At 56.1% G+C, this 23,776-nt stretch overlaps 2 protein-coding genes and 1 long non-coding RNA gene across 3 annotated transcripts in view; 2 read left to right on the top strand and 1 right to left on the bottom strand.

Moving 5' to 3' along the window:
* Nucleotides 1-6,571: 6,571 nt before the first annotated feature.
* Nucleotides 6,572-23,776, bottom strand: part of RBPJL (recombination signal binding protein for immunoglobulin kappa J region like) — a 17,424-nt gene continuing 219 nt past the window's right edge. Inside the window, exons 2-12 of the mRNA XM_063350338.1 lie at nt 20,064-20,443; nt 13,083-13,208; nt 11,411-11,481; nt 11,036-11,151; nt 9,969-10,143; nt 9,424-9,561; nt 8,784-8,893; nt 8,545-8,685; nt 8,045-8,200; nt 7,703-7,806; nt 6,572-7,313 (exon numbers count right to left, since the gene is read on the bottom strand). Of these exons, the coding sequence (XP_063206408.1) occupies nt 7,040-7,313; nt 7,703-7,806; nt 8,045-8,200; nt 8,545-8,685; nt 8,784-8,893; nt 9,424-9,561; nt 9,969-10,143; nt 11,036-11,151; nt 11,411-11,481; nt 13,083-13,208; nt 20,064-20,443 (1,791 nt within the window). The 3' untranslated portion in view covers nt 6,572-7,039. The remainder of the gene's footprint in view (nt 7,314-7,702; nt 7,807-8,044; nt 8,201-8,544; nt 8,686-8,783; nt 8,894-9,423; nt 9,562-9,968; nt 10,144-11,035; nt 11,152-11,410; nt 11,482-13,082; nt 13,209-20,063; nt 20,444-23,776) is intronic.
* LOC134522518 (uncharacterized) lies at nt 13,239-16,103 on the top strand. Its single transcript, XR_010073073.1, has 3 exons — nt 13,239-13,725; nt 13,807-14,615; nt 15,851-16,103. It is a non-coding gene; the product is annotated as an uncharacterized LOC134522518 (long non-coding RNA).
* Nucleotides 19,961-23,776, top strand: part of MATN4 (matrilin 4) — an 18,393-nt gene continuing 14,577 nt past the window's right edge. The window contains exon 1 of the mRNA XM_063350243.1: nt 19,961-20,107. The gene's annotated coding sequence lies outside the window, so the exon portion shown is untranslated. The remainder of the gene's footprint in view (nt 20,108-23,776) is intronic.

Here is a 23,776-nt window from a genome sequence, read left to right as displayed (position 1 = left end):
CAGCTAAAGGCCCTGAGCTCGTGGCAGGAACGGGGAGGAGGGACTGAAACAGCTTCACACCTGGATGTGCCACCAGCTCCTGAATCCTCGGATGGGAGCAAGCCCTCCCCAGTCCAGGTTTGTGCTCCTTAGGGGAAGGATTCAGAGAAAGCATTACTGAGGCATCAGCTGTGGCGCTTTTCATCCCAGCTATTGCAGCCAAAGGTCTTGGGTACCTTTATAGAGGTCGCCTGGGGTCTGAAAGGCTACTGAAAGGGCTAGGAAAAGCTGCACCTCCTCCACAGCACCCTCGATCCCACGATGTAAGGATCTGTTTCGATTTGTGTCTGGAGATGATCAGACCGGGCTGTGCCTCACACTGCAGCCCAGGCAGGGAGAGCCCCCCGGCTCCCCAGCACCCCCCTCCTGCCCCAGCGCCACAGGGGTGGCCCCTTTCCCCAGCAGAGCAGATGGAGATGGAGATCCCTTGTCCCCGCATGGAAACCAGAAGGGGTAGGGATTTCTCCTGCCATCCTAAAACATTGGTGCCTTGGGAAAAGTGTGGGTGGGAAAAGCTGTAATGGTGCATTCATCCTGGGAAGAGATTGAACTTAATAATGCGGGGTCACTGCGGCAAAGGTGCGTCTGATCAGCGCAGCGAGATGAGGCAGAGCTCCATGGTGGGGAGCGGACGCCGGGGGATCAGCTCCTGTGTGTCTGGTGTCACCCTCGTCGGGAAGAGGCTTGGGGTGCCAGCCAGCCTGCTTCGTGGAGGAACCCACCACCCATCATGGGGGTCCCACCAGGCTGCGGGGACAGAGGGTGCTGGCAGCCTAGGGCTCCCTATGGCCCCCCCTCCCTGCTTGTCCTGGCCTGGGACCAGCACCCTGCAATGAGCTGCCATGTTCACAGCTCCAGGAGCCACGTCCCCAGAGCCACCGGCAAGCCCGGACCTGCGAGGGCTGTGCCAAGCATCGCACAGGGTGTGGTGGAGCCAGGGTGGCTCCCAGCAGCACCCCCAGCCTTGGGGCGGGGGGCGGAGGTGGCTCCGTGCGGAGGCCCAACTCCTGGGCATCTCTGGGGCAGGGGCACTGGCTCGGCTCAGTGTCCCCATCGCGTGCTTTGCCACGGGTGGCTGAGCCAGGTGGGGCCGTCCTGAGCCCTGTGGGTGCATCTCCATTCGGCTGCAGGGGTGGGAAGCTCCCCTAGGACTGGTGGCCCCTCATCCCGTGTGCTGGTCCACGTGGCCAAGGCAGGCAGCTGAGTGGGGTGCTGAGCATCTGCCAGCAGCTGATCCCGGTGTGTCCTTAGCCTGGGTGGTGCTTGTGCATTATCTGGCCACCAAGGCTATGGAGGCTGTTTGGCTCGTTGCAGGTTTGCTTTGCAAGTCCATCCTTGGCAAAGGTGATCCAAACCCCTGGTCCTCCTGTTGAGCCTTTCCTGGGGCTACCAGGAAGGTGATGGCCAGGGTCCCTTCATTGCATCTCCTTTGCACAGCCTAAATGCACAGGCAGAGCTTGGGGCTGCCTAATTTTGAAGGCAAACTGCTGGGACCAGCATGAAGGCCAGGCTGGTGTGCTCTGCCCTGCCCCTGCCCCGGCGAGCAGCCGTACCACCAAAGACCAGTTCCTTGTTGGAAACCAGTTTGCTACCGCTGTAAGTCCATTGGGTTTTGGCATGGGCAATGTCGGACAAAGTAGCGATGTCCCCATGGCTCTGCCCAGCTGGGCTGGCGGAAGGGCCTGGGGTGCTGGGGGTGCTCCCTGCCTCAATGAGCACCCAAGGCTGAAGTTACCCCCCCGGGGAGACGGGGATGCTCCCACTGCCAAAGGCTCTGGCTCACCCACGGGCACTGCCCTTGCTGCCCCAGCATCGCCCTGCCGGCCCCAGGCAAGGGGGAGGCTCGGGGCGTTTTGCCCAGTGTTGCTGTTGCAGAGGGAAAAGACCTGCTTTTTAATCATGAGCTGGTTATTTTGGGGAAGCGGGGGGTGCAGGAGGTGGGCTGGCGGCCCCAGGCGCGCGGGAGGGAACAATGGGGCCACTGTGTGGCCAAACGCCCCGGCTCCTGTCAGAAAGGCCCAGCGAGGAGTTTTCAGCATGTTTCTATTCCCCTGCTCAGGTATAATTACACAGGGGAACAAAGAGCCCTTCAAACCTGCCCACTCCCCCCGGCACAGCCCCGGGGGGGCTGCGAGCATGCACGCGTGTCGGCTCCCCACGGGGTGCAAGGGAATGGTGACCAGGCACTCCAGCAAAGGCAGCCCGGCGGGGCCGGTGACACTGGGCAGTGGGGTGGGGACAAACACCCCCAGGTCCCCTGGGACCCACAGCCGGGGTAGGGGGGCTCCTCTCCCATACCCACGCTCCTGGTTGTGCCCCCCAGGGCAGAAAGCAAAGAGCAAATCTCGCCCTGCCCCTCAGAGCTCGTCTGCTGCTGGTGTTAATGGAGCCCTATGCCAGAGCGGGTTTGATAAAGCACTTTTTCCTCGCTGGGCTCACCGGGAGGGAGATGCACCCGGTCATTTCTTTCTCATGCTGCTCCGTAGCTGCCTGGTTTGCATGCCTAATTACAGCGATGATGCATGGAAATCAGGCCTGTGTTTTCCAAGCCTAGTTGTTTATTTAAGCTGTTTAAAAAAACACTTTCCTTCCTCAGCGAACCCTGAGAAAACTATCTGTGTGTTTCTTTGGAAAGGGGAATGAGAGCAGATTGCCAGCTTCCCCCATCCTGCCCCCCGAGCTGGGCTCCCTGGACCCCCCAGCAGTGCTGCAGTGTGGGGCTGGCCGTGGGGAGCCGTGTCCAGCGCTGATCCTGCACCCCCAATCTGGACACCAAGCCCCAGCTGCAGCCCCGGGGCAGTGGTCCAGCCCTGCATCCCAGTGGGATGCTGCCGGCCCCTGGGCTCAGTCCTTCCCTGGGCTGCAGGGAGTCCAGATCTTGCCAGGAGTGAGCTTGTTTTCAACTTGTTTTTAGAGGGGGGGAAAATCAACCCATGCCGGAAAAACAACTTTTGACAGGCTTTTTGGCTGCATGGGCAGGGCTGAGCGCCCAGAGCTGTGGGCACAGAAGCATCGTGGTCTCTGCCCCTGAACAGCCCATCTCAGGACAGGGGCTAATAATACCCGCTTTTGGCATCGCTGGTGACGCAGGCACCCGGGGCTGCCTCTGGATCGCTCCATCCTTAATGCTGTTTGGGTTTGGTTTTTTTTTTTAGAGTCTGGCCAGTGGGGCCGCATGCCTGGGCAGTTCCCGATGCGCTTGGAGCCTCTTGAGCAGGTAACTGTAACTCCTCAGCGATCCAACTCAGCTTATTTTGGCCCCGGCGTAGTTTTGCATCCCGCTGCCCAGCTGGGTTATTCATAGCTCTGTCAGAACAAAGATAAAGTCAGCACAGGTTTTCTGGGCACTGCCCAAACCTACAGCCCCGTAGGCAGGGCTGCGCTGGGCTGGGGCCAGGGGTGCCCTTGGAGGGATGCTCAGGGTAGGGGGACCGCCGTGGGGTCTGCTGGTCGGGCTAGGACCAGTGTGAGGGGTTGCTGGGGAGGGGGATTTTTAGGCTCTTGATGTAGTAACCGGCCCTTTGGTTCAGTCTCGTCGGCTGAGCCTGGTTCGTGGACTGCATCAGCCCCAGAGGCAACATGTTTCCAAGAAAGGGGGTTTTCTCTGGACATTTCCCTTGGCTGGCGGGCAGAGCAGCATCCCCCGTTCTTGAGGGTTGGTGATACAGGCGTTTACACCGAGCAGTGTGGGTCACGGACCACCCGGGGGTGCAGGGCAGGGACAGCCCCAGGTGCAGGGCTTAGGGCTGGGGGAGACAGGCTGCTCTTGCGGGGGGTGGTGGCGCGCTCGCCCCACGTCTCTAGTGCTGGTTCATCCTGATGTGGGGACCCCAGCAATGGTCACCCGCAGCCCCGTGCTCCTCCGCAGGGAGCTGGGAGCGCTGCCGCTGCCCCGGCCACGCTGCTGTCGGGGAGGTGATGAAGCCGCAGCGCCGCAGAGAGGGACCTGCCCTGGGCTGCCCTTGCCAAGGCAAACTCCTCGCTGTTCCATACAGCCCCCTGCCCAGCTCTCCCTCTCTGCCCACCCCTCACGCTCAGGGCGATGCAAAAAAAATCCCCTTTAACCCAAGTTTTTCTGGCCTTTCTGCAGGTGTGGTTGGAAACGGCCCTACAAGCAAGCTGGTGGCGGTGCCAAGAATGGTGTCACCAGGCTGGATTTGGGCTGGGTGAGCAAGGAAGGGACATTCCCCGCACTCTCCATGTGCCACGGCTGCCCCCCGCTCCCCAAAAAACACTCAACATCATGAAACCTGCCTGTATGGTCCGGGGCAAAATGCAATGCAATGGCTGTTAAAAAAAAACCAAACCAAACCAAACCCCCCCCCCCCAAAACCCAAAACCCAAACCAAAACAGCCAGCCCCTCTGAAATGGGCTGAAAATGTCCCCTGGGGATGGCCAGAGATGCCCGGGTGATCCCCAGCACCCAGTGCGGCTCCCGGGCTGGCCCGAGCCTGTGGGCAGCATGGGCACAGGCAGTGTGATGAGCGCGGCGGTGCTCAGCGGGCAGGGCGCTGGTGGCCGGGCTCACTAGATGGCAGCAGCTCTTCTTCCAAAGGGCCGGGATGGTGCTGCACAGCCCAGGCAGAAAGGGAGACAGACCCAGACCAGAACTTCTTGTTCCTCTGGGGTATTGTTTCATGGAAGGGAAAAGCCAGGATTTTATTTTCTTCTTGATGTTTTTGAAAGTCCGCTCACCTCTGGGACCTGAAACGGCTCCTTGTTGTGACGGGGCTCCGGGCAGCCCCAGCTGCATCCCAGCCCCGCAGGACCAGGAGATCCACATTGCCTTTGAGCCGCACCATCAGCCAGGGATGCTCATGCAACACCACGGCTGCACGCAGCGAAAGTTATCCTCAGCATCCCTAAGGCGTTTAATGCTTTTCCTAAATCCCCAGCTCTTGGAGAGATGTGAAGGGTTTTATTTTTTGTCATGCTTCCTTTTTATACCCATGTTTCTGGCTGCCTTGGGGACAAGGGAAAAGCTCCATGCACAATTCAGGGGCACAGAAAAGAGCTGCCAGACGGGCTCTGCCATGCAGCCCAGCTCTGAGCAGGCAGCCCAGCTCTCCGGAGCCGGCAGGACGGTCCGTGCGTGATTCTCCGACACGTGCTGGGTTACTGTAGGATCCGGCAGAGACAGGCACTGCCGACTCGTGAGCGAGAACATAGAACTGGATGGCTGGCGCCTGTCCGAAACATTTGTGTTAATCAGTGATTATGCAAATAAACAGCTCTGCGGGTGCTACGAGCTTCTCCGCCGCGACGTGGAGCATATGTTCCCCGTGGCAGGGAAGTGGCTCCTCCAGAAGCTGCAAAGCTCCTTGTTTCCATTTGCGGGTCCCGCTGTGAAAAGCAGACTAAAAGCAGCCCGCGGCTGGTGGGGGGAAGGCAGGAGCCCCTGGAGGCGCCCCCAGCCCACCCGCCGCCACCTCTCCCTTTTCCCCATGTGGCTTGAATTACCGCAGCTGTTTGCTTAATCCATCAGGCTTCAAGAATGAGCCACTCGGTGCTTTCTTGGCCTCTCCAGCAAAGCGCTGCGCTGTAAACATAACAAGGCAGGCTTGTTCCAAGCCCTTGAAGTCAACAAGTAATGTTTCTCCTGCCCTTCAGGACCAGGCTGATGCTAAATATAGCTGAGGGTGCTTTCCATTCATAAAATGTGAATTATGCCCCGGGCTCCGAGGGAGGGGAGCGGGTTGAGGAGTCCGCAGGCTCCAGCCACTCCTGAGTGGGATGCAGGCAGACACGGAAAGGCTTGGCCCCATCCTTTCACTGCCTCCAGCTCTTCATGGTGACATGGGGGTAGAAATCCTTTTGGGGAAGCATTCTGTGCTGGGTGCATCTGTGCATCTTCATGCTGGGTGACATGAGGCCATCGGTCCCCTGCAGCCCCAAATTCAGCATCCTGAGCTGCAGCGTGGCAGGGGATGCACACGGCAAGGCCGGGGCTGTCGGTGCAGTGCTGGCATCCGAAACACACTGGATGGCGCAAAACACACAGGTAAGCCGGGCGATGAGCCAGGGGTGCCCGTGGGGGGGTCCGGGCGCCCTGTGCTCCTGGGGTGCTGCAGGTGGTGGGGCACCATGTATCCCCCACTCCCTGCCCGCTGCCGCCGAGGTCAGCGTGGGTTAAACACCTCCCTGGGTTTGGCAGTTGGGTTGTTTCAAAACCCAGCTCACAACTGCCAAACCAGCAGGTTTCCAGGCACACCATGGGCCTTTTGATGCCACAGAGATCTGAAGACTTAAATAAAGCTGTAAGACCGACTCCGCGTAATGCTCAGGTCCAGCTCCAAGAAACCTGGTTTCTTTTTATGGCATCTGCAGATCAGCAGTTTCCTGCTGATGCCAGCACTGCAATTTCTGTGTGTGTCTAAGTGTGTGTGTGCGCGCGTAAGTGTGTAAAACAGCGGAGCTCGGCAGAGCCACGCCAGCTAGGAAGGGGCTGGGTTTCACGCTAGTTTTTCTTTCTCTCTTTTTCCCGTTTCCTTTTTCAAATAACCCTGTTTGGGCCTCTTAGGAAAAAAACCAGACCATCTGGTACCAAGTATTTGACTGCTGGAAATCGGCTCCTCCTTACTGAAAAGCACAGAAGCGATGCAGGGATTCCTGGTAGAGATCAATAACGCTTAAGGTCGCGTTTCCTCATCATCCCTCCCGGCCTTTGAATATATGGACTGAGGACATCAAGGGAGCTGTGATGCTCTGTGCCAGCACGGGAGGTAAATCGCGAAGGTGAGTAAAGAAGCAATTGAATCAGTAAAGAGTCCTTGAAGCCTGATTTATTGATGGTCTCATGTGAGATCTCAGCAGGGCGAGATGCTGCCACGAAGAAGAGACAAGTCAGCAAATCACAGTAACTCGGTGGGCATTTGATGTGTGGGGAGGACCCTTTGGCTGGGACACCCCGATCCCCGGATGGGGTCCCCCGGCAGGACTCGGGGCTGCTCCCCTTCCCCGGGGCCGGCGGTGGGGCTGAGCCTCTGCCTGCCCAGATCACTAGCTCTGCATGAAGAGGTGGAAGTTGGTCCTGGTGAACTCCTGATGGATGCTGTCAAGTAATTTGTCCGAGTCTTGGGGGACATCCGAGAGGACCTGCTGTCCTGGGATGAAACTCTGCTCCGGGGTGTAGGTGAACGTGAACGAGCTGGAGTAGATGAGGCCATCCTCCCTGATCAGCAGGAGCGGGACCGTGATGGGGTATCGGAGCCACCTCCAGTCACTGCCAAAGGCAGAGACGTCAGGGACGACACACACAAGGGACTTGGGGTTCCTGGTAACAGCACAGGAGAAGAAAACGTGCATTAGCCCAGGAGGTCCTCGTGCAGGAGCAGCCGTCAGTGAGTGCTGGCGTGTCTCCTCCAGCCTGGAGCTCAGAGTTTCTCCTCTCCTCCCCAGTGTTTCATTCCCCTTGCCGGGGTTGTTTGGTTGTTTGCAGCCCCTGAGGTCCCTGTTGTCCCCCAGACTGCATCCAGAGCCAGAGGCACCAGTGAGACTTGTTCCTGCCTCTCCTCCCAATGCTCATGCTTGATCCCACAGAACGGGCAGTGCCAACGTCCCTGTCCCCAAAGCTGGCAGCCACGTCCCTCCCAGAGCTGCCCAGCACAGCCCAAACCCAGCTGCTATTCCTTGCCCACTCCCTGGCCCCCTCGGCTGCGTTACCTGTACATGGTCTCTGCTTCCACATCTCCAAACCAGACCTTGAGGTGTGTGTGGAAATATTCCCCCTGCACCTCCAGCATGGCCACGTCCCCGCCGCCCGTGAGCTGTGACGGGCAGAGCACACAGCAGCGCGTTACGTGGTGCCATGAGCCGGATTCCTTCTCCCGCAGGATGCTCTGCCCGCGTGTCCCGTCCCCACCGCAGCGGTCCAGACCCAGGCATTCCCACAGCACCCCAAACCCGGGAGAGGCCGAGCGTCGGCGCAAGGGCTCAGGAGCTGGAGCCACGCTGGAGGCAGGTGACGGAGAGGCGGGGGTGGCCCGCAGCTGGCACTGTGCCTACCTGCAGGGCAGTGATGAGCGGCACGGGGCTGACGGGCTCGCGGATGCAGGCCAGGCTCTCGCTGAAGGTGTACTCCACTGTCTCGGTGCCAATGATGGTCCAGCAGGAACCGTCATTCAGCAGCTCCCGGTTGGCTTCCTTCGGGCAGGGAGACGCCTGCGGAGAGTGTCACAGCTCCAAACGCACTGCAGGGGACCGGGGCCAGGATGCCTGGCTTCTGCCCCCCAGTGTCTCGGTTCCAGCAAGCCACTGCTTCGCTCACTGGGAAATGGGGATCACGATGCCTTCACAAAGAGCTCAGTGATGATGTTCCCACCTAAGCAGGCAAGCTGGAAGCAGATGGCTTTGCAGTGATTCTGACCTTAATGTGGATGCAAACCCCGCTTTGCTGGAAGACCCTTCCCAGTGACATGTTCCCCAGCCAGCAGCAAAGCAGAGGAGCTTGGAGAGAGGATGGGGAGCACCCCCGGGGTCCCCACCCCCTCCTCACGCTGCCATACCTGGAACTGGATCACTTTCTCCGTGGAGAGACACAGGTACATGCGGTCGCTGCCCTGGAACTGGAAGGCGCATTTATGGAGCTGAGAGATGGGCTCGTCCACATCCAGCATGGCGTACTGCTTCGTCACCTTCCGGATGATCTGCAGGCAGCAGTGGCACCCCAGGGATGGTACCCGTCCCTCGGGGGCACAGAGCAGCCAGGTCCATGTGCCTGGCACCCGCAGGGATGGAAGCTTACCAGGGGAGGCAGGGTGATGCCGGTGGCCGTGCAGACCAGTTGGACCACGGAGCCGTAGCGGATATACCCTTCCCGCAGGGGGAACTCGCTCCGTGTGCAGCGCTCATCGGCTTGCAGGGAAGGAGAAAGGCAGAGTCACCCCCTCAAGCATCCCAGGAGCTGGTTAACCTGGGCCCCCTTGTTATGCACAGGTCTGGCCATGCTCCTGGTGCTTTCTTACTGCTTTTTCTGCTCTGCAGGTGCTCACTGCTTGGAGAGACCACTGCTCCCTGGGAGCCCAGCATGGGAGAGCAGGACTGGGATGTGGTGCCTCACAGGGACACCGCTGGGCAGGGATTCTCTGGGCTCTGGCCTCTTCCAGGTAAGTTACTTGCTTGGATTCATGAGCCTCCAGACTGGTATGGCTCTTGCTGCCCCGGTCACAGCCTGTGTGCTTTCAGGGCATGATGCGAACCCTCAAAGCCAGCGGGAAACGGCCATGGGCTGCAGAGCCACACCAGGAACACCGGGCAGAGGTGAGACCTGAGCCAGGTTCCCCCATCCCCAGGCTATTTCCCACCCCTTCCACCCCCAAGAACTGGCTGTGCAGGAGGGCAGAGCCAGGGCTGGGGGCAGGCAGTGGCCCCACGAGGCTCCTTACCCAGGTGGAGGGTGAAGGCTGCCCACTGCCTGGCGCTGGCGATGAAGGCCCCCCCCTCGACGGAGAGGTAGCGGGTGCTGACGGTCTGGGAGCGCAGGCGGTTGAAGAGGGAGACTTTGGAGCCCGAGGAGATGCAGACTGTGGGGAGAGGTGGCTGCTTTAGTGCTTCCCGGGGCAGTGCTTGAACTACAGCTTTTGTCAAGCCAAGGGAGGACAAGTCCTGGTTGCTGGTGTAACCAGCCTGGCAGGAGCCAGCATCCCCCCGCTGCCTTTCTCTATGTGAGGGCCAGCCCAGCTGGGCTTTTCAAAGGTGCAGGTGAAGCCCACGGTGTGCGGAGCAAGTTGGCATCGGGGCATTACACATGGTGGTGGGTGAACCATTTGGAAATGCCACTTATGTGCAGATACATCCTCTTTTGGAGGTGCCCATGGGCTTTGGATCCAGCCTGGACCGCTCTGGAGCCAAGCAGCGAGCACACAGAGAGCATCCCACCCTGGGCTCGCGTCCGCTTTCCTCCCCGCAGAGCCACCCCCCCCCTACGCACGGTCCGTGTTCTTCAGCGACTGCTTCTTCTGCGAGGGCTTGGAGATGACCTTGATCAGCTTGCTGTGGAAGGTGCCTATCTCCTGCCCGTTGCTGAAGAAGAGCTTCAGGACCAAGCGGAAATGCTTGCGCTTGTCCGCATCCGAGATGTACAGCGCCTTGGCACAGCCGAAGCCCTGCCAGGGGCAGAGAGGGGCTGTGGGCACCTCCAGCCCAGCCCCGCCAGCCTTCCTCACCCTCCTCACCGCCCCTCCAGGACATAATAGCCCCCTTTCAAAGAGCCCCGGGTTAGTTAAAGGGGGAAATGACCAGAGATGTTATTACAGGTGGAATGAAGAGCTGGGGCTCGGCAGAGGCTTTATTTACACTGGGGGCAGAGAATTCCTCATGGAAATGAATGTTCACGTGTGATTTATCCCACATAACATGAGAAATCACCCTGGGTTTATGGTTTCCCCGCCGTCCTGGCCGATAGGCCATGCCTTAGCAGCAACGCAAGCGCTGCAAACAAGGGCTCTTTTTGTAAGGTTTCTGGCCTGACTCAGACCCTGCGCTCTTTGGGGACCCCAGATAATGCTATTTTTTTTTCATTTCTTTTTTTTCTCCTATCAAAAGATGCCAGATCTCTGACGCCAGATCTCTGCTGAAGCTCTTGAACTTCAGGATCCGTCGGGGTGTGTTGTTGTTTTTTTTTTCTAGCTGTTTATCAGCAAATCAAAGACTGGGCTTTCGTCTTGCGATAAGTGGCAGTGCTGCTCATCGGGAGAAGCTATCGGGGCTGAGGGAGCTGTGCAATTTTTGGCAGCTTGCCTGCCACGGGGCTGCCGACCTGAAAAGATGGTGGCAAAGAAAGATGGGGCTCTTGGCAAGGCAGGGGAGCCTGCCCAGCTGCTTGGGCACGCGCCACAACAGGGCAGCAGAGCAGGAGCGGGGAGCGATGGCTAGGAAGGAAGGAAGGACCACAACATCCCAAGGAAGGGGATGATGTGACATCCCAGGGTGTGGGGTGGCACCAGGGAATGCCCAGCCCCTGCGGGAGCGGGGTCCCCGGGGAGCGGCAGGCATTACCTTCGCGTCCGGCTGCTCCTCGAAGCTGAGCTTCTGGGTCTCCATCAGGCTGCTGCCCATGCTGTCCAGCCCCATGTACCCGCACACCCGAAATCCCGCCTCTCCCAGGTCGCTGGCTGGAAGAGATGGGGAGAAACACCCTTCAGCCCCCACACAGACATGGGCTCAGCTCCTCCTGGAATGGTGGGTGGCCCAGGGTCCAGCCCTCCCCGGGACCAGACCACAGAGGGCTCAGCCTCGAGGGGGAAAGAGGAGTTTTGGGCGGGTAAAGATCGAATAAACTGGGTGACTCCGTCCTTTGCAGAGGTGGAGGGCAGCTCTCCGTGGCATGGGAAGGGAGGGAGGAGAGGTCCAGGACTGCCGCCCGGCGCTTACCTTTTATCTGCTCCTGTTTTAACTTCCATCCCGGCCCGCTCAGGTAAACGCAAGGTGGGGGGCAGAAAAACCTGCAGAGACGAGAGGACGTTTTCTTACTGCACTTCAGCATCCAGAAAAAGTGCTCGGGGGTGTTGGGATGGCTGCGCTGAGAGCGGAGACCTTCATCCAGGGTTCTCCAGTGCCGGGAGCAGCCCCGCACCCTGGCAGGTACGTGGTGCTGCGGGGGCGGGGGGGCTCTGGGAACCTCTCGGTGAGGGGGTATGGACAGGGCTGGCTGGAGGAACTGGGCTCCGCTGCCTCCAGCCACAGGGTCCGGCCCCAGCCCGGGGCGGCTGACACATCTGTCGGTGCCGCTGGTGGCCATGGGCCCACCGGCCACAGGAAGGCACCGGGAGGGGAGGACAGGGCCTTGCCCCCCCGCCCTGCCCGGAGCCAAGGAGGGACGAGGCTCCCTGCCTCTGCCCGTCTGCCATGTGGGAGTTCCGGCAGGTCGGGAACAGAGTTTGCATTCACAGCCAGATTTGGAGCCCAATGCAAATAAATCTATAGCCAGGGTTTTGGAAACCTATTTTCCTGTGTTTTATTTGGGTTTCCACTGTCTTTGCACTTGTGTGAATGGTGCAAATTCATCCTCTATTGATACTGGGTAAAGCGCTAGCAGAGAAAACACCCGTTTGGGGGGGTGGTGGTGGATATTTCATAGCCCTAAAGTCCTTGGTACGGGTTTATTTAAACAAGTCAGCTACAGCACGGGCCCCTGACTCCCCCTGTGAAGGTAAAAAAGCATCAGCACCTTTAAACTTTAACCTGGGAGTCTGTTTTCTCTCCCTCTCCAGACCTGGCATCTGATTTGCACGCTCATCCTTTGCCCGGGGTCGGGAGCAGGGGGAGGAGGAGGCTGTCCCCGAGGTTCAGTGACACGGGGGCTTCCCTCCTGGCTGGGAGACCCCATCCCGAAATAAAACCTTTAGCTGTGGACCAGCAGCTCCTGGCAGGAGGGTGGCTGCAATGAGGACTGTGCAGGCACAGCCTCGAGCTGTCTCCGGGGGTGGCTGGGGTCTGGGTGCAGTTGCGCCTCAGGGATAGAGCTCGTCACCTCACAGCTGCTCCGTAGTTGGGAATAACTGAGGATTATTTATATCACAAGGATTAATGGAGGATTAATTATATTACAGGGCCACAGTCTGACGTCACAGCCCAGGAGTGGCAATTTTGGAGATTCGAGCCAGAACCTCAAGGTGTTTTTGCAGTGCAGGAAGGATTTTCAAAAATAGCTGCTTCTTTGGAGACTGCGGGCATTGATGGAAACGCCCCAGTCCCTGCTGTGGCCGTTCAGATTTTAAGACAAGATTTCCAAAGCGCTAACCTTTCCCCTTCTTCTTCGTGGATAGTTTATTTCCTTCTTTTACTTCATCTTTCTGATCTTCAGTGCGTCATGGGAGGAACCTAACCCCTGGGAATGGCTAACTGGGGTGGATGCGGGTTAGTATCATTAGTTCAAGACTAAACAGTAGTTTTGGATGTCAAGAGGTTATGAATGGATGGAGATAGGATATGCCACATCATTTGCTTCACCAGCTTGGATCAGAGAAATCTAGCAAGGCTGAAATGGAGCTTTGGGTAGCTGGGTTTGGAAGTGGCTGCCGGAGAAGCTGGAGCGATCACCTACCTTTTTTCATTGCCGTATGACTTCTGTGCGACTTTGGCGTGCAGTATCAGTACTGTCTGGTCCGCCGGCAGCTGCAGGTACCTCCGCACGCCGTCTCGAAGCAGGTTGGTTTGGTACGGGTTGGACCTACAAGAGAGACGTCCCCCAGCACCGTAACACCAGCACCGGGCTCTGGGCCTTGCCCTACCAGCCCTGCGCCGAGCCGGGACATCCCTCCGTGTCCAGCATGGTGGGGTCGGGGGGGAAAAGAGGGGAGGCTTTCCCATCGGAAAGCACTGGAGCTCAGAGAACATCTCAGCCGCTGCAAGACCAGGGCTGGCATGGAAAAATGTAAAGTTTGGATAACTGAGTAACGGCTTCTTCAGTTTTCAAACACACACACACAGGGCACTACGTTTGTAGCTCTGAAATGCACATTTCTAAGAATTCCAGTCCCACATGATGGTGGCAGTGCTCTAATTGATCATTAAGTTGTTTTTCCACCTGGTGTACTTGCTGCCGTGTGGCTTTTTGGCGAGCGGGGAAGCGCTGCTGCTGAGCTGTGAGTCCGGCTGGGGAGCTGGCACGCAGGGAGGAGCTGCCTGGTGGCTTCTGCGAGGGCTGCTGGGTGGGAATTGCTGCATTTTTCCCCGAGCCCTAAGAGGTGGGTGGTTTTGCTGATTGTTTCTGCTCTATTAACTAGAAGGAGTTCGCATGCACATGGAATTTAACTCTGTTAACTTAGTAGGTTGGGCGTTAACCGGCTGGAGAGAGATGAGGTGGGTCCAAGCCCGAGGTGCCCTGCTCTGCCGCCTGGGACACGTGAGCAAGAACTGGGGGATGAGAAGGGAGAGTTGTGGGGTGTCTACTGGGGAGATCTTTTGTGGTGCTGCCTTGCTTTCAGAGGAGGCGAGACTGCCCATCTGAAGACCATCCTGCCCTACGGAGATCCCCAAAACCACTCAGGTACCTTTGGCTGGATAAGAAGTAACCAGAGGAGGGGAAAGCAGTGCTGTCTGGGCAGGAGCCCCTCGTTGGCACATCTGCTGATGTCTGTCACGTTGCAGCTGGGCACATTCAGGAGAAATTGCTCCTACCAAGGGGACCCAGCCTGGCTGGTTATGAAAAGGTCTTGACTTAAGCCTGAGCTCGCTTCTTCCAAGTGCTGAGCTCCCTTGCCTTGCTCCAAAGGGGTGTTCATACCTGCTGGTACTTGGCCAATGCCTCTGTGTTTCAGCTCTGCGAGACCAGGGGATGATTTCAGACCCACCTGGGTGACCATCAGACCCAAAACAGATCCAGCATCCCCAGGAGAGAGAAAGCTGTATGGAAACTGGCTTCAGGCTCTGGCTCTTGAACCTCCCATGGATGGCTACTGGGATCACTCATGACCTCCCCGCACAGTGACGGCCTCGCATCCGAGACAGAGAGAAACAGCAGTGACCAGAGAAGGCTGGGAAGCCCCAAAGACAGCTGCAAACACGCTGCTGAGCCACCGGCAGAAGGTGGACGGGGACTGCAGGAAGTGCCAGGGGAATGCTCAGAGGAGAAGCGGTGAGGATGGGGGGCTCTTGCAAGGGAAAAACTTGCCAAAGGCACCCAGTGGAGCACCCCCATTAAAAACAGTCTCCCTTGCTCTTAAATGGGCTAGAAATGGAGAATAACTGAGGGCAGTGATGTGTGAAAAAAGGTAAATCGTGTCCTGCCAAGGGCCCCACGGCAGGCCATGGTGAGCTGGGTGCTCGGAGGCCAGAGCAAGCTCAGGGAGGGAAGCAGCAACCGCTGCCATCCCAAGCAGAGACCAGCTCATCAGCCAGTTTTACTCTTCCCAGTGCAAGACGTCTTGCAGCTTCTAGGTCCCTTCGCAGCTTCTAGGACCCACATTACAATTAGTCTTAAACTTCTATCCCTTCTCTTCCCGCTTTCCCACGTTGTGGATGGAGCTGATGCTCTCCTGTTTGTGCATGGAAGACAACGGCATCTCCCATACCAGCAAATATGTACCCAGCGTTCTCCTCTGGGTAGTCCCACGGGGACTTGATGCTTTTCACTCCACCGATTTTCCCATCGCCGCTGTGTTCAGGCAATATAATCTCCTGCCCTCCTTGTTCCCAGCTCTTTATCCTAGACGTGTTAGCCTGATCACCGGCAAACATAAATCAACAGAGCTCTGCCAAAATCAAATTTACAGCCGGTGCCAGTGTCACCCACAGCATTAGCTGCTGCTCTGTGTCTGAGAAATGAAGGTTTTATGGCCACGGCAAGCCCCTTCCTGACTGCAGCGCACACGCTGCCGCCGAGCTCCTCTCCCCACAGCAGCCCCGATGCTCTGGGACTCTGGGCTCAGCCCCGGCCGGCACACACGGCAAGGCAGAAGGAGCTCCTTTGCCAGACAGACCTTTGGATCACCCTTAACAGCCCCCACAGCAGGGCTGGATCTGTTGCCTCCAAACCTCCGTCTGGGAGAGTCTTGCTCCGGCACCCTGCAGTTGAGCTTTACCAACCAGTATCCCACCAGTGCCTTCTCTAGGAGGAGGTACTTGGAAAGGCTGGGGTGAAGCTTTTCAGCAAGTCTACCTACTGACTGGTTTGTACCTTTGCACAGCCAAAGAGATCCTGCAAGAGCGTTGTTTTATCTTTTTCCATAATGGCAATGCGGAGCTGTCTCCCTGCTCTGCTGCCAAGGTATAGTGTGATTTCGGCTTTGATCCACCTTTGCTATTTTTCCCTTCATCTAAAAGCACCATTTGGGAATCTCTTTGCGATAGTCTTTTTTTTTTTCTTTACAGAACTACTGATTGCGACCAGGATAAATGTGGAAACGGATCAAGAAAAAGTCTGCCTTGTTGGCCTGACCTTGGCTATTCTTTTACACTAATGCAACGTGGTGAAAAATGAGTATTATGCCTCCATCCAGCAGCATTTCGCCCTCAGTTTGTCAGAGACAACGGGCAGAGAGCAGGGGAGAACCAGGCTGGCTGCGTGGATTTTTTCCTGGTGAGTCTCATCATTCGGTATTCAGTGCAAAACGAGGAGCGTAGCTTTGGGTCCTTGCTCGTGTCTCAGCTGCGGGGACACGTGCTCCATCCCTGCTAGTGTCACCCACCAGCACCCACCCGTATAGCTCATGGTGGGCCGGGGAAGCGCGGATCCTGCAGTGGTGCTGGAGGGAGCCTCTCCCATTAACCCCTCAGCAGAGCAAGGATCACCCTGGTACGGAGGCCGGGCAGCGGCAGGGAGTGTTCAGGAGCAAATTGCCAAATCCTGTGGATTAAGACGTGTGCTGACAGCGTGGCCAGCAGCAACGCCTGCTCCGCAGAGCCTCCCGCGGCACCGGCTCGGGGCAGGGCCAGGCTTGTGCCGGTATCGCTGCTCCCTGCCATCCGCACGTAATACCAGAGGCACGTGGGTTACTGCCCGGAGCTTATTAAAGAGCTTTCTGGAATAATTATCCACATGTTATTTACTGCTTAAAGTGGGGAACGTGCATACCAAAGGCAGGTAAGCAGCCCGGAGTTCTTCAGATTTGATGTCTAGCTGGAGGAACGACTACTGAGAAACTTGTTTTTCTTTCCTTTGTCCGTTCTCTGCAGCCATTGCCTTCCAAATTTTGGGGCTAAATTGTTTCGGTGACGCACTTCTGAACAGTGCTCGCCATTCTGCCCACCGAGGCGACCACCCAGCATCCATCATCTGGTTTAAATTTACCTTCAGAGAGTCAAAGGGCTATTGCTAAAGCAGCTCAATATACCCACTTGGCTCCTTCTGGCACCTCCAGCCTCCTCGGGCTTACAGGGAATTATTCACTCCTCCTGACATTTATTATATTAAATTATTAAAATGCTTTGATTGTAGTGCAGTGTTAGTTCAGTGTCATGTTAGCAGCACCGCACAGGCCGGGCTCTGGGAGCTCAGGCTAAAAGCCTGCTTTTCAGAGCCTGAGGTCTCAGCTGGGACTCGGCTGCTCTCGCACACAGTTGGGCATTATGTGGAAAAAGTTGGGGGGGCGGGGGGGAGAGCAAGCGGGGAGCCACCACCTTTCTCCGACGCTGATTTTTGTGAGGCTTTCCCCCTCCCTGCTCAGCCTGGCGTCGCTAAAGCTGAAGGCTTTTCCCTTTAGCTCAGGCTGTGCCTCGGGAGGGGGTGCGAAGGCGCTTGGAGGAGCATCTCTGGGGTGGCTCTGCCCCCGGTGGGATAATCCCAGAGCACCCATGGGTGTTCTGCACTCCCTGGCCGTGCTGCTGTGTCCTCATCCATGGGAAACGAAGCCGAAAAGGAGGAGTGCCCCGTGTGCTTTGCCCAGGAGACACACAGCTGGACCATCTCGTGAAACATCTGTCCTATGTGGGGACGCAGGGAACCCAGGCGGGCGCCGAGAGGCTTCGGTGGGGTCGGACCCTGCCATCCCCTCCCTGATTTTAGGAGAGCTGGTGTTTAACACCACAGCTGAAAATTAGCCTTCGCCTTCCCAGCAGCAAGTGTGGGGGGGCCTCAATCAGCTCTTTGTCCCGTCTCCAGCTGGGAAATGCATTTTCTCCTTCCTCAGTCCCGAGGGGTCGGGCAGAGCTGCACATCGCTGGCTACCCACCACTGCAGCTCGGGGTGTCCTGCCGCCCTGGGTGACAGCCCTGCCGCAGGCATGGCTCCTGCCTGTGTCACAGACAGGGGGGAACTCAACAGAGGGACCTCTTCTGCTCAGCCTTCCCCTGCCACTGCGTCACACGTCCCTGCTGAGACAGCCACGCTCGTGGTGTGGGACATATCCCGGTCCCTGCATCGCTTTCTGCTCTGCGAGGATGAATTGAACCAGAAATCCCACAGCACCCTGTGTGTGCACCCTTGGGTGGCTGCAGGAGCTGAAAAAGCACTTTACAGGCACTGGGAGAAGCAGTTTGCTGATGTTCACCAGCTCCATCTGCAGAGGATGGTCCCCAGGAATAAAAGTACCCAACTCAGGAGACCAAAATACAGCCCCAGCGGCTATTGTTTAGAAACTGGGTCTTCAAATCCGCTCTTTATACAAGAACTTTAACTCATGGTAATGCTGTCCTCAAGTGCAGGTAATGCTGAATTTGAGTGCAGAGATTTAATTCGCTGCTTTTCCCCCTCAAAGGAACTGCCATTTGCCTCACTCAGGAGATGGCTGCCCAGCAGCTTGCTGCCACAGAGGGCAATTGTTCTTTCCTGGGCTTGGGGAAACCAAACGTCCTAATAAAAAATATCCATTTTAGAGGTCTGGGTTATATTTTGTGCAGAGCAGGGGAGAAAATGCCTGAAGTGCTCTTGGGTATGGAGTCAATGCACTGTTTATGCAAAAGGAAAAGCCATTAGAAATCACAGAAATGAGAAGCCTGCAGTTTCTGGCTTCCCTCATTTTTCAATACCTCCTTTAATCCAGACCAACCCAACCCACAAGCCCTTGTATATGCATGGGTATTTATAAATCCTATATTTTCCTCACTGCGCACACAAGTGAAATTCAGCCTTTTCTGGGCTTGGGGGATTTATCGACCACACCAACGGCAAACAGCAGCGGAGAGCAGGAAGCACAAAACCCCTGCGGCGGTGAGCTCTGCGGGAGGACTGGGGGCCAGCCGGGGTGGTCACCCTGGGCATGTTCCCGGCTGCCCTGCGCCTGCCCCAGCAGCACCAACACCCTCCAAATGCCCCAGTTTGATAAAGCAGTATTGCACCGTCTGCTAGAAAACACAGCTAATGTGGGTGATTTACTGTAGTCCCCTTTCTCTGTTCCTCGTGTAGCTGTTGATGTTAGTGCAAAAAGGAAGGAAAGTGCTGTTTAGGCACTAAAACACAGTTGTGTAAAGCACTAAAGGTGGTTCCTACCACCACTATATTGATCTATGTGCTGAGAAGAGGTGGAGCGCTGGGAAGGTCTGTTCCAGGGTGTCTAAGAAGCCTCTGTTAACGATACCCATTGCCACAGTTGGGCACATCAGTTGACCTTCTTGCTGGAAGCTCAGCCTGAGGCTTTACAGCCCTCAGAGCCCTGGTCGCCAGCTCCCTAGTCCAAGCCTACCTCCCTACACTGACTGCAGCCACTGCCTGTGGAGGTTCTGAAACTCCCAGGGCACCATAACTCAAATGCATTGAGCTTGGACTCTGCTTTTTCCAAGACCTTCTGAGTTTATGGGGTTCCCAGGTGCACTCCCACATCAGGGGAAGATGAAAAAAAAAGAAAAAGAAAAAAGAAAAAAAAAGGAAAAGAAAAAAAGAAAAAGTAAAGAAAAAAAGAAAAGAAAAAAGAAAAAAGTAAAGAAAAAGGAAAAAGAAAAAAGTAAAGAAAAAAGTAAAAGAAAAAAGAAAAAAGGAAAGAAAAAAGAGAAAAAAGGAAAAGAAAAAAGATAAAGGAAAAATAGAAAAGGAAAAAAGAAAAAAGGAAAAGAAAATAAAAAAGGAAAAAAGAGAAAAGAAAAAGGAAAAAAGAAAAAAGGGAAAAAATAAAAAAAGAAAAATAGGAAAAGAAAAAGAAAAATGAAAGAAAAAAACTAAGAAATTAAAATGGAAAAAAGAAAAAAGAAAAAAGGAAAAAGAAAAAAAAGAAAAAAAGAAAAAAAAGAAAAAAAGTAAAAAAAAAAAGAAACAAGACAAAATAAGGCAAGCCTTCCCCTGGACGACACTCTCCTCGCCGCAAGGGCTGTGAGTGACCCCGGGCCGTGCGCGGCTCGGAGCCGGTGCCACCGCACCCCTCTGGCCATCGCCGCTTCCACCTGCGCGCAGGTCCCGCTTGCCCGTGGGCACCTGCAGGGACACGACCCGCGGGGCGGGGGCAGCGGGGAGCCCGCGGGCACCCCCCCATCCCAGCGCTGCCCCGGGGCCGGGCGGGGGCGCGGCGGCCGTGCCCGCCCCCCCCCGCTCCCCCCGCCCCGTTAAAAGCCGAGCGGGGCCCCGCCGCCTCCCAGCGCTGCCGCCGCCGCGCACCGAACCGCGCACCGCCCCGACCCGCGCAGCTCCTCGCCCCGCGCAGCTCCGCGCCCGCCGTACCTGATCCAGCAGCGCGGCGGGGAGCGGCTCCGCGGCCGGCACGGGTGAGTGAGGGGCTCCGCGGGCACCGCCGCCCCTGCGGGAAGGAAGGGAGAGGAGCGGGGTGAGGGCGAGCCCGGTCCCCGCGGGGGTTGGCAGCATCCCCGGGGGAGGGGGGTGCTTTTCCTTGGAGGGGAGCAGCGATGCTGGGCGTGAGGGGCAGAAAGCAAAGCCAGGGAGGGGGGATGAAAGCGGAGCCTTTGACACGTGTGTTTCTCCCAAAGCTGTGGGCTGGAGCCCTCCCGAAGCCCCCCCGGCTGTATGCTCTTCTCCCCCGGCAGCGGTGCGAGTGGTCGCCCTCCCTGCCGGGGGACACGGTACCCGGCTCTGTCACTCGGTGCCTGTGCGGGGGATGTAAACGCTGCTGGGCTCTGGGCATGGCGCAGTTTGCCATCTGCTCTGCTCACCTTTTGCCTAGCTTTCGGGCAGGTTCCTGCTTATACAATGGAGGATCTCTTTTAGCAGGGAATAATAAGGTCTGGTACACCTGGGCAAGGCGTTCCGAGCAACAGGAGAGCGAGATCCTGCAAAAAGATAAGCTTAAAAGTGTGTTCCCTGAGTTTGTTATGCGCTGTTTCTGCACGACTGGAAAATTGGGTCTGTGCATACTCGTAAATATGTTTGCACAAGCAATCACCCACCTTTGGCTTATAATTCCAACCATTTCCCAAGGAAAAATTAGCTTTGGGCACTTCTGTTCCGAGCAATTGCGTGGGAAAACTTGTTTGGAAAATGAGTTTATTCTGCACTCATCATATTTGCACTAACACGCAGCAGTCAGAGATAAGCGGAGCCGAGCAGATACACGATGTGGTGGTACCTGCTCTGGGGTTTTCCCCCTGGTTCTGCGAGGACAGCCTTTGCTGCCGTGCTGGGAGCTGCCAAATCCATCCAGTAGGCAGGACTCCAGAGTGGGAACTGGTGTCGGTGAGGAAGATGGGATGGAAATGGGACTGTCCCACTTTGAAGGAAGCCACCACGTGTGTGCAGGGGTACTGGGGGAGACGAGGAATCACAGATGGTGATTCCCATTCCTGGGATGAGGAATCACAGAATGGTCGGGGTTGGAAGGCACCTCTGGAGATCATCTGGTCCAACCCCCTGCCAGAGCAGGGTCACCCAGAACAGGTGGCACAGGAACGCATCCAGGCGGGTTTGGAATGTCTCCAGAGATGGAGACTCCACCACCTCTCTGGGCAGCCTGTGCCAGGGCTCTGCCACCCTCAAAGTAAAGAAGTTCCTCCTCATGTTTAGGTGGAACTTCCTATGTTCAAGTTTGCGTCCGTTATCCCTTGTCCTGTCACTGGGCACCACTGAAAAGAGCCTGGCCCCATCCTCCTGACACCCACCCTTTGAGTATTTGTAAGCGTTGATAAGATCCCCCCTCAGCCGTCTTTTTTCCAGACTGAAGAGACCCAAATCCTTCAGCCTTTCTTCAGAAGAGAGGTGTTCCAGTCCCCTAATCATCTTGGTAGCCCTTCAGAGCCCCCACTCTGAGATGAGGCACACCACTTCACCTCCTCTGCCTAAACCCGTAGGATTTTTGCTTCGATCAAGCCCAATTTATTTATAAAGTCGCTCTGAAGTCCTCCCTGTGGCACCCTCTGTAGCGTCTTTTGATAGTAAAGTTTTTTTTTTTTTCTTTTTCCAAGAATGGAAGCAATTAATCACAGGCAATGAGCGTGCAGGTTCTCAATAACAAGTAGAAACTGCATTTCATAAGCAGGTTCTTGTGCTCTCTGCAAGGATTCATGAGATAGGCATTTGATATCAGCAAAAAGTGTGTGTGTGGGGGGAAATCTGCTCACAGATCTCAGCCCTGATATTTGCCACCGGGATATGGATAAATTTGGCCTCATCCGAAATACAAATTCCCATCTGGAAAGCATGGAAGAGATCTTGGTGTTTGTAGTAAAATGACACTTCCCATCAAAGCAGGCGGGGTATTGCTGCGTCCAACTGGAAAAGGCTGTTGTTGATTTTTGTGGAAGTTGTAACTTTCTTTTTTTCTCGAAGAATGAAAGAAATTTGATGTGATTAGTACAAGACGGGCTCGGGAGCTGCCCTTGTTGGCGACGGTAGCCAACAGAAAAGACGAAGCCAATAAGGCAGCCCGTTGTAGGCAATCTGCGGTCACAGAAGATGTTTGTGCTCCGATTGCTCATAACATAGCATTTCCCTTGAGGTTGGCATTAGGGGTTAAAGGTTTTCAAGAGAAGCCTTTGTTTAAACATCTTTAAAGTTTCCAATAGGGGCCCCTTTGTTGGCTTCCCGAGCGGTGTGCCTGCCTTGTTAAAGACTCGAGCTCATAAAATGCCATTTACAAATGCCTGATGAATAGGGCTGGAACACGGAGTGGGGAGAGAAGTAGCGTTTGTATCTACACGCACATGAGAACTACAGACAAGTCCTGACACCAGTGAATTAATGGCACCTAGAAAAAACACAGGAAAAAAAAATAATAAAAAAAAAAAGATCGAGTGGTGCTTATAAAGAAACTTATAAAAATCATCTATTGCCCCCGAAACAGTCAGTCCCTCTTGTGCCAGATGTCACACGCATCTCCTCCAGATGTGCCTCTCGGAAATTGTGTTTTCTCCACTTTGGGCCCAAACAGTAGCAGATTGATGACTGGGGCTGTGTTTGCCGGGCGGGAGCAGACGCAGTGGCCATAAGGGCTCCATTGAGCGGCCGGGCCGGGGGACCCCGACTTTGCGCGGTCTGTTCCCTGCCGTGGGCTGCCAAGAATCGCCCCTCTGTAGGCACTTGCAGTGCAGAGGTGTCTTTAGGTGTCGAGTAACATTTTTAGCATTTTGAAGGATTTCGTCCCCTCTCCCATCCTGGCTAAAGGTAAAGGGTTTAAATACATCTCTGTTAAAGCAGGGGAGGATCCAGGTGTGTGCTCGGAGTCTCGCTGAGACTCCAGAGACTGGTGCACAGCTATGGCCGTGTTTCCCCAGGGGATGCCCCTGGGATGCCATGCCTGATCCTGTGTCTGAAGATTTTCTGCTTCTCAAGCAGCTTGTCCTGCCTGATGGAGGCTGGATCCTTCTTCCCTAGCAACTTTCTGCTTTTGCCTGCGTCTCTTTGTCCGCAAACTTCTGATCTCTTGCCTTGCAGGCCCTTGGTGGCGCACGTGAATCCATCACTAACCCGGTCCCTCTGGTGCCCATCAGGGACATCTGTAAGGATCAGCTGTGGTCCCTTGCAGAGAGGTGGCAATAAGTTGGTTTCTTTTCAGATTTCAGCCTTCCCGTCTCTGGGCTGTGTCATGCTGCTTTGCTGCTTGATGGCCAACATAAAAGTTTGTGAGTTTTGGGTTGTGATCTGCGGACCCGTAGGAGCCCATGGTCTATGGCAGGAATCAATAGGAGCAGATCTGCTGACAGCAGAGGCAACCCACTATACAAGAGTCTGCATCTCGGCAGGAAAATTAGCAAGGTCCACAAGCTGAAAAATATAGGGAAACCCTGCCTTTGGGTGTTCACAGCTCCTACACTTGCGGCTGGACTTGGATGGCTTCCCCAAAGTGTCATGTTAGGCATCCCCCTCGGTTTTTTTCTCTTTTCACAGCATCTTGCTTTGGCTTTAACAGCACCAGCAAGGACGAGAGTGACACAAAACATTTCAGTCTGTGCTCAAATGCTCCTGCGTTTCACTTTCTCTTGTCATCT

This window comes from Chroicocephalus ridibundus, chromosome 12 (assembly GCF_963924245.1).
Source record: "Chroicocephalus ridibundus chromosome 12, bChrRid1.1, whole genome shotgun sequence".
NCBI lineage: Eukaryota > Metazoa > Chordata > Aves > Charadriiformes > Laridae > Chroicocephalus > Chroicocephalus ridibundus.
This window is presented reverse-complemented; position numbering and strand designations above follow the sequence as displayed.